The following is a 16,972-nucleotide window of genomic DNA, read 5'->3' as shown; positions in this document are numbered from 1 at the left end:
CACAACAAGATAATGATCAACTAAGAAGTCAAATGTAATCCAATAGTACAGTTTGACCTGTAAAATAAAGAACAGATACAACATGCAGCGCTGTGCAAATATTTTAAACCACTCCTAATTTCTTTATATTTTGCTTTCAAGGAATCAGACTTTCTTGCAATCTCTTAAAATAAAAAATAAAATAAATATAAATAAAATATTCTTCTAAAGATGGTCAGGTGATGGACAGAAACAGTGAAGCAACCAAAGACCAAAGAAAATTGGAAGAAATATTAATTAAGACCACTTTAAAAGATTACAAGAAAGTCTGGATCCTTGGAGGAAAAAAACAAAGGAGAAATAAATGATGTTTAATGACCTCTGCACAGTACTAAGGATTCAATATGTAAGTCATTACTAAGTGATTTGATCTGACAGAACAAAACAAAAGTTATAGATTAACAGCTTACAATGCCAGCAAGTAGGAGCAGACCGGTGTCTTCATCAAACAGGGGGATTAGCATCCTGCGATTAAAGAGACAAAACAGAAAGAGTAACAATTAGTCACAAAAAGCTTTTACTCTTATAGTTTTTTTTAAACAGTATGTCAGAGGTTCTGTGAGATGGTCTACTTCGTTGCCACTAGGTGGCACAGTTTGCTCAGTTTTAGGATAAAAGAGTAACCAGAGTGAGTTCAGACACTCAAAGAATACTCCAACCTTTTTATTAGTAGAAATGGGAGCAAGAAATGGACTCATTCACTTAATCTTAAAATTGTTTTTTTACAACATTAATAATGAAGGCAAAGAACCATAAAATATTTTTATACTTCAATATTTTGCTGACCAATAGCTTGAGTGTTTTGATTAACTGCTGATGTATTGTTTAACTAGTATTGCACAACAAAGACTTCAAGCTCAAATTATATTTAATTTAATCATGTAAAACACAAAATGAGAGGTGATAAATAGCTAATTTATGGCTATCAAAGAAGATTCATTTTCTGTCATATAACCCTTTTAGCTGTACCTCAAACCTTCATCAGCTCAAGCCTAAACAAATCCACAGTCACCTGCTTCCTCTCATAAACTAAGAGGATCGAGGGCGGCAGAACTTAGGATTTAATGAGGAAAGTAGAATTGAGCAACTAAACAGGAAATAGTTCTACAAATGCTGGCAAATCTCTCTTTTTCTCAACCTCTTTGTTCTAAAATCTTTCCTCTCTCCCTTCAAAAACGGCAGCAACAGTCGGCCTGTGTGCACGACTTTCAGGGCGGGCACAGACGGGATGAAAGAGGACAGAGGCTGATTAAAGTGGAGGGTGGCACTTCCAGTGATTGGCTTATAATGATGACCTTGGGAAATGGTACTATTCCAGGGGAACGCCACTCGAGACTGACAGACCGCTGATGTAATGCTCTATGTATGACAATATAATGACCGGGTTAGTTTGTGTACGTTTCTTACTACACACAGTGACACGTGAGGGTTTGCTGTAAGTGGAAGATGTCACAGCGAACTTAAAAAGCATGAAACTACACGCCTTCCATTTATCTGTATGAATCTAAGCAGAAAACGTTGGGTCTGTCATCATCACCTCTCACATCTTTTGCTCGGTTGACAGTGACAATAAATCAGATATTATCAGTGTGAGACCATTTTCAGAGGAATGTTTTTTGTTTGTTTGTTAAGGCATCTAAAAAATGCTTGAACTATGAGTCATTCATACATAAAATGGCTCTTAAACTCAAGGAATGAACCATTGTTGTGTTTACGCATAACAGATAACTAAGCAAAAAACTTTTTTACAAAATTATACCTTTGAGCACTGTTATTAACAGCCTGCCATGACAAGATATAATTTACTTGTTTCATTAGTTGAATTAAAGAAAAACATCAACAAAAACACAGAATAGAGAAGTATAAAATATTACTTTAAGTACATCAACTAAAGGAAAAAACTAATAGTCAGATACCTGGACAGGATTAAAAATAAGTAAACATGAAGTCAATTTCCAAACTAAAACAGTGAATGATGCTCAATAAGTCAGGTAAAGACTCTTTTTAAAGAACAGAAGAAGGTCTGGCTTCTTAAAGTAAAATATAAAAAACAGAAGGTGGATCAACATTTACATTTTCTTTTACACTTCCTGAATCTCAAACAGAAGACCTTGCTGTAATCTTCAGGGTTCCGCTTTTGGAACAAAATAAATCAAACAACAACAGGGATTTACAATAAAATGATGAATTCCTTGTTTAATGTCAGTTATTTTGTTTTATGTGTCATGTGATGCCACACCGATTGGCATAACTTCCTAAAACTAAACCATGAACCTTCTGTAATGTGAATGTTATTGTTTTTCTCTACAGGTGTTAAAGACAGGTTCAAGTAGTTCTACCTCTTCTTCTCCTCTATGTCACTGTCGTCGTCTTCTGCCAGGTGGGAGATCAATTAAAAACTGAGCATGTATCAGACCTGGGCCTCCCTCTCCCCTCCCAGGCTTGTGATGCCAGCGAGGGGCAGCCACGCTTCGTTAGGTCCAGTCTGTGTTCCCATGTCCGAGTCAGTCCACAGGGATCCCCTGAGCACCTCCATTCCCACAGCCCTCTCCTTCACTCCAACCTTCCCCACCTTGCTTCTGCCCTGAGCTCTCTCTGCACCTCCGATCCAAATTATTTCTCCGAACTGCCTCGACGTTCTCGAACGTCTTATCTCTGGTTTTCTCACAGTAAATGGACAACAAGTCAAACAGCCACATAATAAGAGCGGAGCTTAATCACTGATAGTGGCCTCTGTTTACTGTCGTTTTCACGCTCCACCTCCCCACCGGCCTGTTTTCCCACACAGTAAAACACATGCATGCATGCATGTACACACTTGCACACAAGGGCTAATGATGCTGTTTAGCGATGTGTGGGTACATGCTCTTAACAGCAGCATGTCTCAGAAAAACAGAATTAATTCTTGGAGTAAGTTCTTTACACAGATCTCACATGGGCTGATTATCAATGAAAAACTGATCACAGACTTCTTTCAAAAAAGACGTAAACAGCGTTGTAACAAGTCCAGCCTGACACTCTAATCCACATCTTTTCTTGAATAGGTTTCATCACATGTGATAAAACATATCAAATTATGCTAAAATAAGCTAAATAAGCAGACATAATCTGTTTGCTGACACACTAAAAATAGGGCAAAAGCAAGTTTTTACACTTTAGGCCATTCTGCGCCTCCTAATGTCTTGACACATTTCAAACCCTTCCAACACTTTGCAAAGAGCCGTACGATGATCCCAAAATCCCCTTCACGGTTTCCGTCTGTCACTGCTCCTCTGCTCATACCAGAGTTTACACAAAACAGAAAGCAGAGAGAGCACGCCTCCTTTCACGTCTGCCATCACCTCACACAGACCTGAACGAAGATCATAAAATGACCTTCTGCTCATGACAGCAGCCATCAGCACCAGCAGATATGATGGCTTTATCACTGCTGCCCACGTGTGTGTTTGTGCGAGTCTGAAGCAAACCAAGTAAATTAGGATTATGAAAATGTGTTGGCATTTAATAATGTGTAAGACAGAGTAAAGATCTAAAAAACTTATGAAGGGTCAGACAAATGGACAAGTGGACGACAGACAATTACAGAGATGGGGTGTATATTACTGGACATCTGCAGCTGAGAAGAAATCTTACAAGGTAATAAAGTTCAGCTGCATTCTTATTTTCCTTTAAAAAAAAGCTCACCCCACCCCTTCAAAAAAGAAAAAAAATCCTCAAATCTTCCTAAACCGGACATATACTGTATACATGTCCCACTACAGGAAAACACACAAAGTTTTTTCATAAAAATGCACAGAAACCAACACAATATGCTCTTGTGTGAGCAGATACAGCCACTGATAGCATCGGACATATACAGTAATGTATATAGATAAAGCTAATGGAAGTAGCCTGTTGAGATATAAGGTTATGGGCTGAGCTATGACCTGATCAGTATCAGTCAAAGGGACCTTTCTCTGCTGTCTTAGATCATGACCTTAAGCTTGGCCAGCCTTACTAATAAAAACACACACTAAGACACGTCACAATAAGCTCCAGATGACAGGTAGTGAGTCAGAAAAAAGAAAGAACAAAAAAGGAGACAGGCTTTGAGAAATATGACACCAAAAAATGTTAGTCGGCGTGTTTTATGGGTTTACATTATTATTCAAATATTGTTGTTTTTCTGGTTTGGTCTGACACTCACATTCTCTCTAGACTGAAAAAAAAGGTCAAAATTCTTTCAAACATTTGATTTGATCCAAACTATTCTGTACAGTGAGTACGCAGAGTTACAATACGTGTCTATAAATTACTTCACACTACTTTTTTCTTCATCACGCTCTTGTCTTTATCAGTTTCTGGATTACGTAACCCCCTGTCAGTGAGAGTGAGTGGCACACTATCACTGAGGGTGAAGAGTCTGCTGAACTGTGAACTCGATCGGCCCTCTTTATCACCCCGCCTGACTCCTCAGACTGCAGACCTGCAGCCCATCCAGAGCTATCAAACTGTCTCTGGTCAGCAGGGACTCTCAAGTAAACCTTTGAAAAATCACACAGAATCACAGAGGTATTTAGAGCAACCGTAAGCAAAAACGTCAGGCATGAAACAAGACTTAGTGAGTCTTGAATCACAAAATTTTAGGTGCAAAAAAACAAGGTTAGTACTTTTCAATACAATCAGTTGAGTATGAAATTAAATGGCCTCTTTGGGTTATTTTGTAACATTTATTTAGAAGCAGTTAGGATGTTATTTCAAAAAAAGTGTTCAATGTTGTTTAAAAAAAAATGAAATACAAGATTATCATCTATCATCAGAATCAAGGTCTAAATAGTTTAATATAGCTGTAGCAAATACAGATACTAATCATAACTGGCAGCTTTTTTAAGCGTAAAATTAATGGAATGTAAAGTGCCAAATAAGCAAATGTGGATGTTACATTATGAAACTGTGAATGCTGTTGTTAGCTACTTAAATGCTTTTTTTTAAAAAATATATCAAAGTGGGCTCCATAAATATATCATACCATCCAGGTCTGACAAGTGATGCCAATGTGGAAACATATTAGACTTCCATTCTTTCACTGCCAACTTTTGTAGATGCAAAAACAAGTTGGACTAAATCAAAGTCTACACTTCCTCAACAAACCTTTTGACTTTAGAGTCTGTCACTAGTTTCAAATCTTTCTCACTGCAACATGTAGTTCATTTGATAAAGCTTTGATTACAGGATAAAATAGGTTACATGTGGTTAAAAATAAGTAAAGCCAATGACAGGAAAAATTATGTTATTTGTTGAGACATTTGTGATGATCAAGAACTCAGTGGGCGATGCTAAAAATGGCTAAATCTAAACTTTTATAGTGACATTGCAGCCATTTTAGCTTCTTTGGAACTCCCAAATGGGAAGAGTCACACCTTTAACTAGTTCCAACATGTTTCCATACTAACAATAATATTACTGGGCTTATTATTCGAGCAAGTCTACTCTGACGAGCACTGTAGTTTAGCATAAACACAAGCTTTCAACTGCATCTTACACAGATAAAAGCTAAACAGCAGTTTTGTAAACTCAGAGTCATAACCCAAGTTATCAGAATTCATCTTCTGGAGGCCATTACTTTCTGGAAAAATTATAGAATGGAAATCATCAACTATGGAAGCAAATGGTGCAGTGATCATTCTAAAGGACATGATTTTTGGAGTTTTTTTAAATTTTTTATTACAGCTTAAGAGATGTAGCTCCAACTTCAAAGTGTGACCATACAAGGACATACTGCACCTCCAAGTTCTTTTCACATTCACTGTCTGATTATAAAACAACACAGGAACGATGAGTTATTTAGCAGATGGGCTGTGGTGATGAAGTGTTGGCTGTTATTTCAAAGAATGAGCATATAAACCTTAAAGTTATTTCTAGAACCGCTATCTGATGAAGACAGTTCATAAGACCAGGAGATCCCTTATTTAGTGTTCTGATAACCTTTCTTCTTTCTTCTAGCAGGGACAGAACACACACTTTCATTCTCTTTGTTATCATTCGTGTGTGAAAGACCTGGACACAGCTAATGGCCTTATCCTCATTTACACTGCAGGCCCAAGGGTGTTAACATTTCCTCTACAATGGAAGGACTGGAGCAGAGTAATCCACTGACATTAAATGGGATTCCTAACAGAACAACACAGAAGCACTAAATCATCTCCAGGATATGAACTCCAAAGTCACAAAAATGTTACAAAGTGAATACAAGTTACAGAAAAATATAATCAAATAGCAGTAAATATGAGTCAGCTGTAATATAAAATGCTTTCAAGTTGAAGCAATCCAGCAAAATTAGTAAAATGTGCAAAAAAGACAATTAATAGACAAAAATTAACTTTTTTATTGTTGTAAACTCCAAACTATCAAACCTATACACTTGTACTGTCTAAATGTTCACAAATGCTCCTTTTTACAGAAAGAAAAAAGGAGATCTCAAGTATGCAGTTGACAATTTGATAGTGCCCATTTTGAGACAAGATATATATCTTTTTCTGAAGCCCAACAAAATAATTTTTGTATGCATCAAAAGGTTTGCTATAGATGCCTAAATGTGACCAAATAACCAGAGTAAAAAAAAAGGGTTAAGGTTTTTTCAAAAATATAACTTTTACTGTTGTTAATGAAAAAAAATAATAAATGAACCCACTTTGGGCATTTTTGGAAGTCCTCTTAAAAAAAAAAAGAAGTCAGTCAATTAATTGAGAACTTAATCATTGGCAGGGTTGATCAGTCGTGGATTACATGGGCTTCTAGTTACTGTGCTAAGAACTTATTTAATTAAAATGTAAATCCAAGTTAAAAAAAAAAGACTAGGTTGTCTCCTAGTCTTTAAAAAAACTTCTATATTTCAATCCCAACAAGCTGCACATTATCCACGCTGTGAGCTGAAATGTACTACAGTCTGACTTTGGTTTTCCACTGAGTGTGTTTTTTGTTTCCAATATGTTTTTAATAGGTGTTTTGGGTCTGCTTGCCTAGCTACCTTCAGTAGCCATTTCATTAGAAAGGAATTAGGTTTGACGCACTGCGCTCCTGAGAGTCAAAGAAAAGTGGGGATTGTCAGCTGAAGGGGCCAGCTGTGGCCGTGTCTGAGCCCCAGTCTCAGAAGGGCTGCCAAGCGCCCCCCTTTTGATTCACTTCATCTGGCCCCTGTTGACCAGCACACTCAGACGAGCACAACTAGTGGCACACAGGAGCACACGCAGAATCTAATTAAACTTAGGCCCTTGACATCAGGTCTGCAGTGATCCATCTCACACTTCCCATAAACTCCCTGAAGTCCGCACACAGAAAACTCCAACAACTTCAGATTTCCCTCCTGTCCTCAAGAAACAGAGTAATTCTTCATTACAAGCTGTCATTGGTGTAGCTTCTTCTTGACAGATTCAGAAACCTTATTTATTTATTTATTTATTTATTTTAGCTAACCAGTGTACCGAACAAAACAATGATGTTTGGCACTGTGTCTGCACCATTTACCATTTTAACTAAAGCATGTGTAGAAAAAGAATCCCCCTTCTATGTAAAAGATAAAGCAGAGACTGCTGTCTGAGCACATGATGGACAGAGCATCTGCTTTACATAATGCAGGCATTAAAAAACCCCCACAATCTTTATTTTTATAAGAGGAAGCACAGGGAAGAAAACCAGCTTTAGTTGGTTTGACAAATATTTACATATGACTATCCACAACACACACACAATTCTACTTATTTTAGATAAATAAGAATAATCAGAAAAAAGTTCTCAGAAGTTACACACAGTCATAGTTTGAACAAAGAAAAACTAACATGTACCCCCCAAAGTAAGACACTTTAAATGTGTGGTAAACTGGTCCAGACTGGCTCAGCTATAAAACAGCCAGGTCATTGGTCATAAACTGGTAGGAGGGCTCCTTCCCCTGACATTCAGAGCTGGGTGGAGCTGGGAGTTCTGCAGAATGTGGGTGGGCATAAGGAAGTCAGGGTATGCAGAAACTGTTAGAGTAAGGAAGGGTGTTAAAAGTCCTAATGGGAAACATAAATCCTTTACATGCACATTAAGAAAGATAGTTTGAGGCTAATGACAGAAATAAATAGCAGGGCTGTGGTGTGTTTGGTTTGTATCCCTGCTGTCTGCTCTGTGTGTCTATATCTGGGAAGTGCTGATGGCCGAGGAGCCCTGGAAAAGATGCGTTCCACGTTAACCTCAGGGCCCCGGCTAGATGACCATTAAATGACCTGTCGTCGAGGGGCCTGGGAACCGTGGGCACCCATGACGCCGCCAGAGGAGAGAAGACGAAGGCGCCGAATGAACGGAAAAAAGGGTGAAGGTCAAAACAATAAGGACTTCCTACACTGTGATATTATAAATACAAAGTTTGGTTCTTGTTCTAATTGCATGACACATGAGGACAGTTTGAAGATGTAAGATGTTTTTAGGTATTATTAAATTTTTGGCAGCAAATTATCTGCTAAAACATGATACAGATATATTCTGCTAACTTAATGAAACATTTTATGCAACTTTGGATGCATCTGAGCTCACAAACTACATATAAATCCAAGTTTCAGTGTGCAAGTTAAATAGAATAATGTCTAAAACAGGTATGTCTCTTTATAATAAAAAACAGATGCATAAAACAGACCCCCAGTTCTCCCAAAGAGACATCCACACAAACAGTCTGAAAACATGAAAATATGAATTGAGGTCATTTTTTTCTCCAACTGTTATCTTCCACTAATTTTGATTTGTTTCTTGTCACTTTGTAGTCTATTTCTTTAAATCTAATATGTATTTTTTTTTAAATTATCACTCACTTTTATCTCATTTAGACTGTTCCCCTTTAGTGATTACTGATTACTGAATGGCTTAATTTCAGCTGTCTTATTTTTTATCCTGCTTTTTTACATGGTTTTCTGTGTAAATTTTAAGTTCCAACAATCTGTATTTACACATGTTTTGACTCTTCTGTCTTCCAGGTCTGCTTTATCAGTCAGTTAACAGAGTTTATCGGGGGCCCGGGCGACTGCGGATCTGACTCATCTCTTTGTGAGACACACACACACACACACACACACCTTACTGTATGCAACTGTGTCCAAACTTGCCTTCTCTGGTTCATCTAAAACATAACTTTATCTTAATCCTCCTCTGCTGATTTTTCTTTTAAATCTCAAGAACAAAAATTCCACACCATACCGGATAAAATAAAATCTTCCATCTGTAAAAACGCATTGTAACTCTGAAAACAGTAAACATTTAGGAACGGGAAGATTGTTTCCAGAGTGATAACAGTGTCCTTCTCAGAGACTTACATAAAGTTTCACCTACAGTCATGTGAAGAATGAGTACAACAACTTTTTGAGTCAGAACATAATAAAACAGACATGGTTCTTACCAGATCGTAAATTTAGTAAATAGAACATCTAATACAGAAAAACACATGACGAATTACACAAATTACCATCAGATCTCCTGCTGTGTATCATGACCAAAAGCAGTCTCGTTTGCTCAAACGCAAAGCCAAAGTCACTCTGTTATATTTTGTTAAGAAGAAACAAATGTACTTGTTCATTTACAAACTTTACTTGTTCAGTCTTTTTCTTATTGTACTGTAAAATCCTTCAACAGTTAAAATTTAACATGAAGCCTGTAGACTCTGAGATGTAGCTCTTATTTGCAGTTTTTCTGATGATTGCATGAAATGACCTTGAGGTGAACTAACTGGGAGGTCCAATGCTGGGAAGATTGGCATCTGTCTTATCTGTTTTTCCACTTGTGGATAATCTTTCTCATTGCAGAATGATGGACCCTAAGTTGTTTGGAAATAACCTTTAGACCCTTCCCAGAGTGATGAGCAACAACCGTCCTCCTTGTCTCAGGTTAACACACACATCTAAGGTCTCCAGAGGAGCAAAGATGTGTTCATACTTATCAGTTAATCAAGTGCATAAACTTATCTATTCCAGGTAAAGACATAAAAAATAAGTTTGACATTTTTACCCAATAACTTCACCCAAAAAGTCTCAAGATTTTTTTATTCTCAGACAGAGATTACCTCACCTTTCTTCTTTGTGCTGGGTTAAAAAAAAAACCTGAGCATTACTCTGTGTGAGACCAACACACCCACACTAAATCATCTGTTTTAATGACCAAAGAAGCAATAAGTAGAGTGAAAACCAATAAAAGCCTCACGGAGCAGAGCAGATTTATTATTGAGAAATGGTCAGGGAGGAAGAAAAGAAATGGAGAGAGACTGACACAGACAAAGATAAGATTGCTATCACATAGACGCTTTAAATTACAATAGTTATGCATGTGTTCATACATGTATGTGTGTGTCTGAGAGCAAGTGTCCTCATTAGAATGCTTTGAGCAATATTGTTCAACATCTGGGGGAGTTAAAGGGAAAGAGAAAGCAAGAAACAGTTACAGAAGACTAGACAGCCTTGGTATGATAGCCTTGATGAGCGGCAACTGGTACAACCAGATCCAGTCCGATTACTGCCCCCTTGCATGTCAAAACACACGTTTTTCTTCACGGTGTTTTCATATTTCTGTGTGTATCTCATCAGAGGAGAAGCCATATTTGTGACCACACATAGTAAATGAGAACTGCTAATGTGTTGCATTTCAAATAAATACAAATTTTTCCAATTGTATTGATCTTTAGTGTAAATGAATTATAGGAATTGGCCGTAAAGAGAGACAAGAAAACTACATCACAGAGGCAAATGAAGTATGACAGAAAACAAAAAATATTTATAAAAATGTTTGGTTTTGCTGTATTGCTTACTTAAATGCTGCAATTCTGAATTGTCTTGGTTTCTGACATGTGATTATTTTGTCTGAAATGTTGTACTTTCAGTATTTTTTCTTTACCACACTGATCTCCACACAGAAATCCCCGCTTTCAGTGAAGTCCAAGAGCCACCATCTCTTTACAACACAATGCTGACCAGACATTTACAAACCAGCATCCAGGCTCATTCAGCATGCCTCCTCCGGTGCATGACCACGCAGCTTTGAGAAAGGTTGTGGACACTGCTGATTCACATTCATCTGAAGAACCAAACTAAGGGCTGTTCATGTTACACAGAGTTACAACAAGGTAAACGAAACACTTAAAACATGAACACCTCGATAAAAGTAAAGGCTTAGTATTCCTTGAAGGAATGCATATCGCCAGCTGCCTTTCATGCCGGAGTTTAAAACTAAAATCATGTTATGATGAGAAAAGAAAGGAGTTGTAGCTGTTTTGGTCAAACCTTGTAAATAACATGCTTTATCTCATGCAATTTCACATGAACTGTTAGCGCTTAAAGTATTTGTTGAGGACTACTTTGAGCTACAACCACACTAAGTTTTAGCTCAATATCTGTAAAACTGACTGAGTCATTTTTGCGTTGGCTAATGTCAAATAGCTACAGTGGCCATCTTGAATTGGAATGCCTCCACTATTGCTTTTTGCCTTTGGCCGCAGGCGATAATAATGACAGCAAAAACCAGAGCAGCTCCCTACATCTCATTTCTCTCATTTAATCAACTACTTGACCTCCTCTTAATGTCAAGACCTTCGCATCAATCTCTTCATGTCACGGTTATCAGTGCAGTGTGACACACACCCGTTATCTGTGTGGTTGTTTGTGTTTAACTTCTTTTGTTTAACCATGCAGGTCATTTTAGAGGCAAATTACTCAGCGACTGTCAAGTTATAGTAAAACACCGAAGCTTTAGAAAAAAAGTCTTGTGTTATTATAAAACACAGAGAACTTGAACATTAAAGCTAATCTGAATTCCTTAAAGAAGACATACTATGCCACAATACCTTTTCACAAGTTTACACAATCTCCTGAGGCCTTAATTGCATCTTTGTAATATACTGGGATAAGAATGTAACAGGATTATACCAAAGCTCTTTTATAATTTCTGTCTTCCTATTTTAATTGCAGCTGATTTTAGGGACTAGGATGACACTTGGCTCCCATCATTCCTTTTATTCTACTAGTTTTTTTTTTTTTAACATATATACAGTATAATCACACACATTACTCAAACTCTTGGAAAAAGCCCTCAGTTCAAACCCTCAAAGTTTTCACAGCAACAACAAAATAACTCCTAGTAAAAAAGTTTTCTCTGATATAGTATATCTAAAGTTTTACGTCAAGTATAAAAAATAAAAACCTCTCATCTGAGAGCACCGGTCCAACCTGATGTGATCTGAATGGCTGCTCTCATCGTCCTGTTAGTAGAGTTTCTGTCTGATACAGCAGTGCAGTCACAGTAAGCATTCTTAAACTAAGCTGCTGCCACTTTTGCGCTGAACCACAGGCATGCTGCTCTTACTCAATACCTGAAATGCCAAAGTGCAGAGTAAGAATAAGGCTGAGAGGAATGAAGAAGTGAGCAGACGACGAGTTGTCGCCAAAAGAGCAGGTAATAAGGAATGAGTTGACATGCATCTTCATAGAATCCCGACTGGTTTCTGTAGCATTTATTTTCATACATTTGTTAAATAAATTTGGCCACCAAAAGAAGCTGCCCAAACAGTGCCGGCATTGTTGGCAGAACTAAAAAAACTGAACAAATTTAAGAAAGCAATAAAGATCTCATGGGAAAATGCCACTTTTCCATGACCCTGTCCTAAAGTGACCAAGGGAGTGGAGGTCAGCCACAGGCCCTCTCAACCCAACCTATTCCCCTCCTATCCCACACCGGCTCCGTAGGATCACTCTGCATCTACTCCCCCTCCAATTCTCACATCAGAGCGTTAACAAAATACTGAAATCCCTTCCAGTGATTTTAACTCATGCGAGAATACATGGCCAGTTCTAACTGCTCTGCCAATGAATTTATGTTACCACAGCTAACACAGATCTAGTTTAATTGGCTTATTAGCAGTAATTTTATACTTTAGCAAGCGATAGTTGAGGTTGCAAGTCTCTACCATGATTATTTTGTGGGTCAGAAGTTGAAAAGTTTCAAAGCTAAGGAACCAGCTGTGCTGTCTGTCTCACTTCAAGAACAACAGACGAGTAAACCTCTAAGTCAACTACAGTCTGACCTCCCTAAAGGTCTTAATGTTTATTTGCTGCCTTGTCTTTTTCTGCATGCTCCAGTAATCATTAAAAATCATACATACAACTGCTTGAGGTCTTTGTGGTGAGGGCCTTTTCATGTTAATGAGCCCAAAACAAGACGCTCAGTGTGCTCTGATGAGACCAAAATGCCAAAATCAGGCTGGAGGGAACTGCATATAAGACTAAAATGATTATGATCCTGAAGAAGAATAAAACCCAAAAACTAATAACATTATGAAAAACAAGAACCATATGTAAAACTCTTGTGTTGCCTGGAGCCAGGTCCACTTACTGAACATATAACCCCCTCTCAATGACTAATGGTGAGAAAGGGTAAAAATACATTTTGAGTAAACAGCCTTTTCACCCTGTTGTAGTTCACTAAAGTTACAAACTGATCCTTGAGCCACACTGGTTCTAACTAACTAAGGTTGAATAACAGGACTTGTGAAGATAAAACATACACTTGTTGTATTTCCTACAGCTTCCTCTAAAGAGGACAGTTTTATATGACTTATATAATGGATGGGTAAAACTGACAACAAAAGATAGGTGGGAACAGTCAACATTTGGTGTATTTGATGGCATAATTAGGTGTTTGCTTTCACACAAACATTAACAACTTCTGCTTTCGGAGCTCTCATTACTCCTCTCTTCACTAGCTGTATTTTTTTCTTCGACACATTCTGGTTCCCATTGGAGCTTCTAATTAACCCTGCGTGCTCCTCATTTCTTCCTCTCCTTTCTTGGGTTCCTCCTCCTTTGCATTGCACCATATTTCCCATGAATGTTGTCTCAAGCTGTATGGTTTAAGGATACTGTGGGAAGAAACTTGGGCGTTGCAATGATGGCACAGCAGCGTTTCTAGGCAGCCCACACGTACATTTATTCGTGACCATAAGTTGTGGGGGAAAGATGGCATTCTTGCCCCCAAAACACAAATGAACAGTTAAATGAGTGTACATGAAAGTAAAAATATTGAAAAGAATACAAACATGAAAACATTATACTATAACACCTACTTTGCACATCAATAAACAAATTAGAATCCAGATTTTTATTTCCAAATGATCATTGAAGAAGAGTAAAACTGGAAATATATCCTCTTATTAAACTACAGTCTTTCATTTAAATCACATTACTTTTTTCTTTTTTCTGCATGTTTTGGATTCTTCTTCAGGATAGTATAATTCCTAACAATAAATCACATGTAAGTTTATATCCACCTTGATCAGTGCAAGATCCACAAATGTCGGTTAAATGTGAACTTACAGTGAAACTGGAACAAACTATAAAAGTTTTCATGAATCATTGAGCCAAAACACGTAAACATACTTGAAGGAGTAAATAAAGAACAGAATTCAAAGAGATTAAAAGTGAATATAAGAGTGGACTGTTTTTGAAAACTGATTAAAAACAAAAAGAAATGCCCGTCAGACATGCTTCTGTGTGGCAGACATGCCTCTTAGTGGGCAGGAATTGGCTCGGCTCAGCATCAGTGTTTTATTGGTTTTCCTGGGCAGTGTTACGCGCTGCCTCACCATCTTTTACAGAACCATGGTGATTAGGAGCCCAACGAGGTAACGGCACCACAGCCACTGGACTGGGATTTACACTCCTGACCAAATGCCCCCATTTGGTCAACACAAACGTATTCTGGATCTGTCTGACTTCAACAGAAGCAGAAACCCCAACTGTTAAATAAAATGACTCAGAAATCTATCCACACGCCTTCTTCTAAATCTGCCTGACAATGAGAACAGCTGCAATCGATTTGGTAATATTATTCATTTTTCTTTGAATTTTTTTTTTATGGTATGAAAACAACTACCTTTTAAATATATACAACAGGATAGCTGATTGTTTGATTTTAGTAGTAAATCTTGTTAAATGTTTTTACAAGTTAAGAAATCCAACCATTTGGGAATAAAATATATATTTTTAAGTTAATAAATAAAAAACAATATTTATTTTCCAAAATTCTATATTTTGTTTTTATACAACATCAAAATGAGATACTTTTTTTTGTGGAAAATATTACAGTGAAATCACTTACAAACCTATCAGTCATTACAGAGATATAAGTGGTTATGTTAACCTAAAGTAGATGTGAAAAAGATTAAGCTCAGTTTTTTTTTCTTTACATTTATTGATTAATTCATCCTAGTTAGACTTCCATTTCTTGCAGCAAAATAGATTTATATTTATGTGTAAGAAAATGAGACTAAAAACACTGCCTTCAATGTTTGATCAATATTAGCAACCTGGGCCAAGCATTAACTTTGTGAGGCTTGATTGTGTGTGACAAAGTACAGAAAAGTTCAAATATAGTTGGATTCTTTCTTTCTGTTTCCTAAACATGTACAACTTAGCAGCGGGAATGACTGAGGAGGTGCATTTAGACCCTGCGGGGTAGGTGTAAAATCATTTCCCTGTTCCAGTAATTGTCTGTAATACCTTGCAGATGGTATTGTGTGTGTGTGTGTGTGTGTGTGTGTGTGTGTGTGTGTGTGTGTCTGTGTGTTATTTGGATAATAGTTCTTACTGTAGAAGCAGGATGAGAGTGAGGTCAAGACATTCAGAAACCACAGACTTCTATGAAAAAAGGGTAAAATGTACACAGTGAGCATGGCTCAACAAGTGGAACCAAAGCCCCTCTTGTCCAGAGGATTCTGAGGTGGGGGGTTGGTTTCAGGAGACACATACGGGTCAGAGAGAGGGCTGCATGTTGAATAATTTTCTTGTTGGAGTTTGGGAGTCAGTAACACAGGAAGAGTGAAAGATTTGTCATGGTTTCGGTTATTTTTACAGTTTTTTACCAACATGTGGTGAAAACAGATCTTCTGCAGGAAGGCACAGGGGCAAAGAAATATAAATCTGAGGAAGAGGAGGCTGCAGGTCTCTGTGTAATTTAGTGACATGTGGCTAAAAGTACACACTGGAAGTGTCACACTTCTCCAGAGCTATCACCTTACTGCACCTTGCAGTGACTGGCTGACATGGAAATAGTCTCCCAGCTGCCAGTGCATTAGGAAGCATGATAGCTCTCTTAGCTTGAAGATGGAGCAACCATATGTGTACCGCAAGTTTACTGTGGAGGCAATCAGGATGAAGAGCATGAACAGATAATAAACTTAATAAAGTCTAACATTACTATAAGTTACTGCATGTTTTTTTCTATTTATCAGTTTCATTTCATGCATATTTTACTGTTCGCAAACAAAAGGCGAAGACAGAGCTACAATGTTTTTGCCCTTGTCTGTTAGCAAAATATCTCATGAACCACAGGATGGCTTTACATGAAGCTTGCAGAAATTAATCACTCAACTGATTAACCTTTGGAGCCAACCCAAGTTAAGATGGCCACCACAGCTAAATGACATTAGCCAATACAAACATTGCTACAAATCAGTCAATTTTACAGACCCTGATCTAAAATTTGATGTGGTAACAGTTGAGTCATTCGCAACACTTATATCACATGGTATTGTGGTTAACGTTATTTTTAAGATTTAACCAAAAACGGCTCCAGCTCTCTCATTTCTTAACATAAAACCTTCTGAGTTTAAATATCTGGCATGACAGGCGGCGGGCGATAAGCATTCCTTCAAAGAGTGCCAATCCCAGGTATATGATCAAGCTACCTTTTGATGAACCCAGGAAGCTGAATTATCTGCATCATCTGCACACTTTATACTGAGAAACATTAAATCGAATAAAACGCTGCAACCTTGGATGCAGTTAAAATGAAACCTGTAACGTCTCATGCTCCAAACAGGTCGTGCAGGAAGGACTTAGATGGTGAACATAAAGAAGGCTGGAATTTCCTGAGCACTCGGGCTGCAAGG

The 16,972-nt window shown here is 37.7% G+C and overlaps 1 protein-coding gene across 2 annotated transcripts in view; it reads right to left on the bottom strand.

Moving 5' to 3' along the window:
- LOC108247640 (mitochondrial import inner membrane translocase subunit TIM16) overlaps nt 1-16,972 on the bottom strand; it is a 99,395-nt gene that overhangs the window by 8,642 nt on the left and 73,781 nt on the right. For both annotated transcript variants that reach the window (XM_017435934.3, XM_017435936.3), the window contains exon 10: nt 450-504. In XM_017435934.3, coding sequence (XP_017291423.1) covers nt 450-504 — 55 coding nt within the window. The remainder of the gene's footprint in view (nt 1-449; nt 505-16,972) is intronic.

This window comes from Kryptolebias marmoratus, linkage group LG12 (assembly GCF_001649575.2).
Source record: "Kryptolebias marmoratus isolate JLee-2015 linkage group LG12, ASM164957v2, whole genome shotgun sequence".
Lineage (NCBI taxonomy): Eukaryota > Metazoa > Chordata > Actinopteri > Cyprinodontiformes > Rivulidae > Kryptolebias > Kryptolebias marmoratus.
Note: the sequence above shows the minus strand (reverse complement) of the source record. Positions and strands in the feature narration are given on the sequence as shown.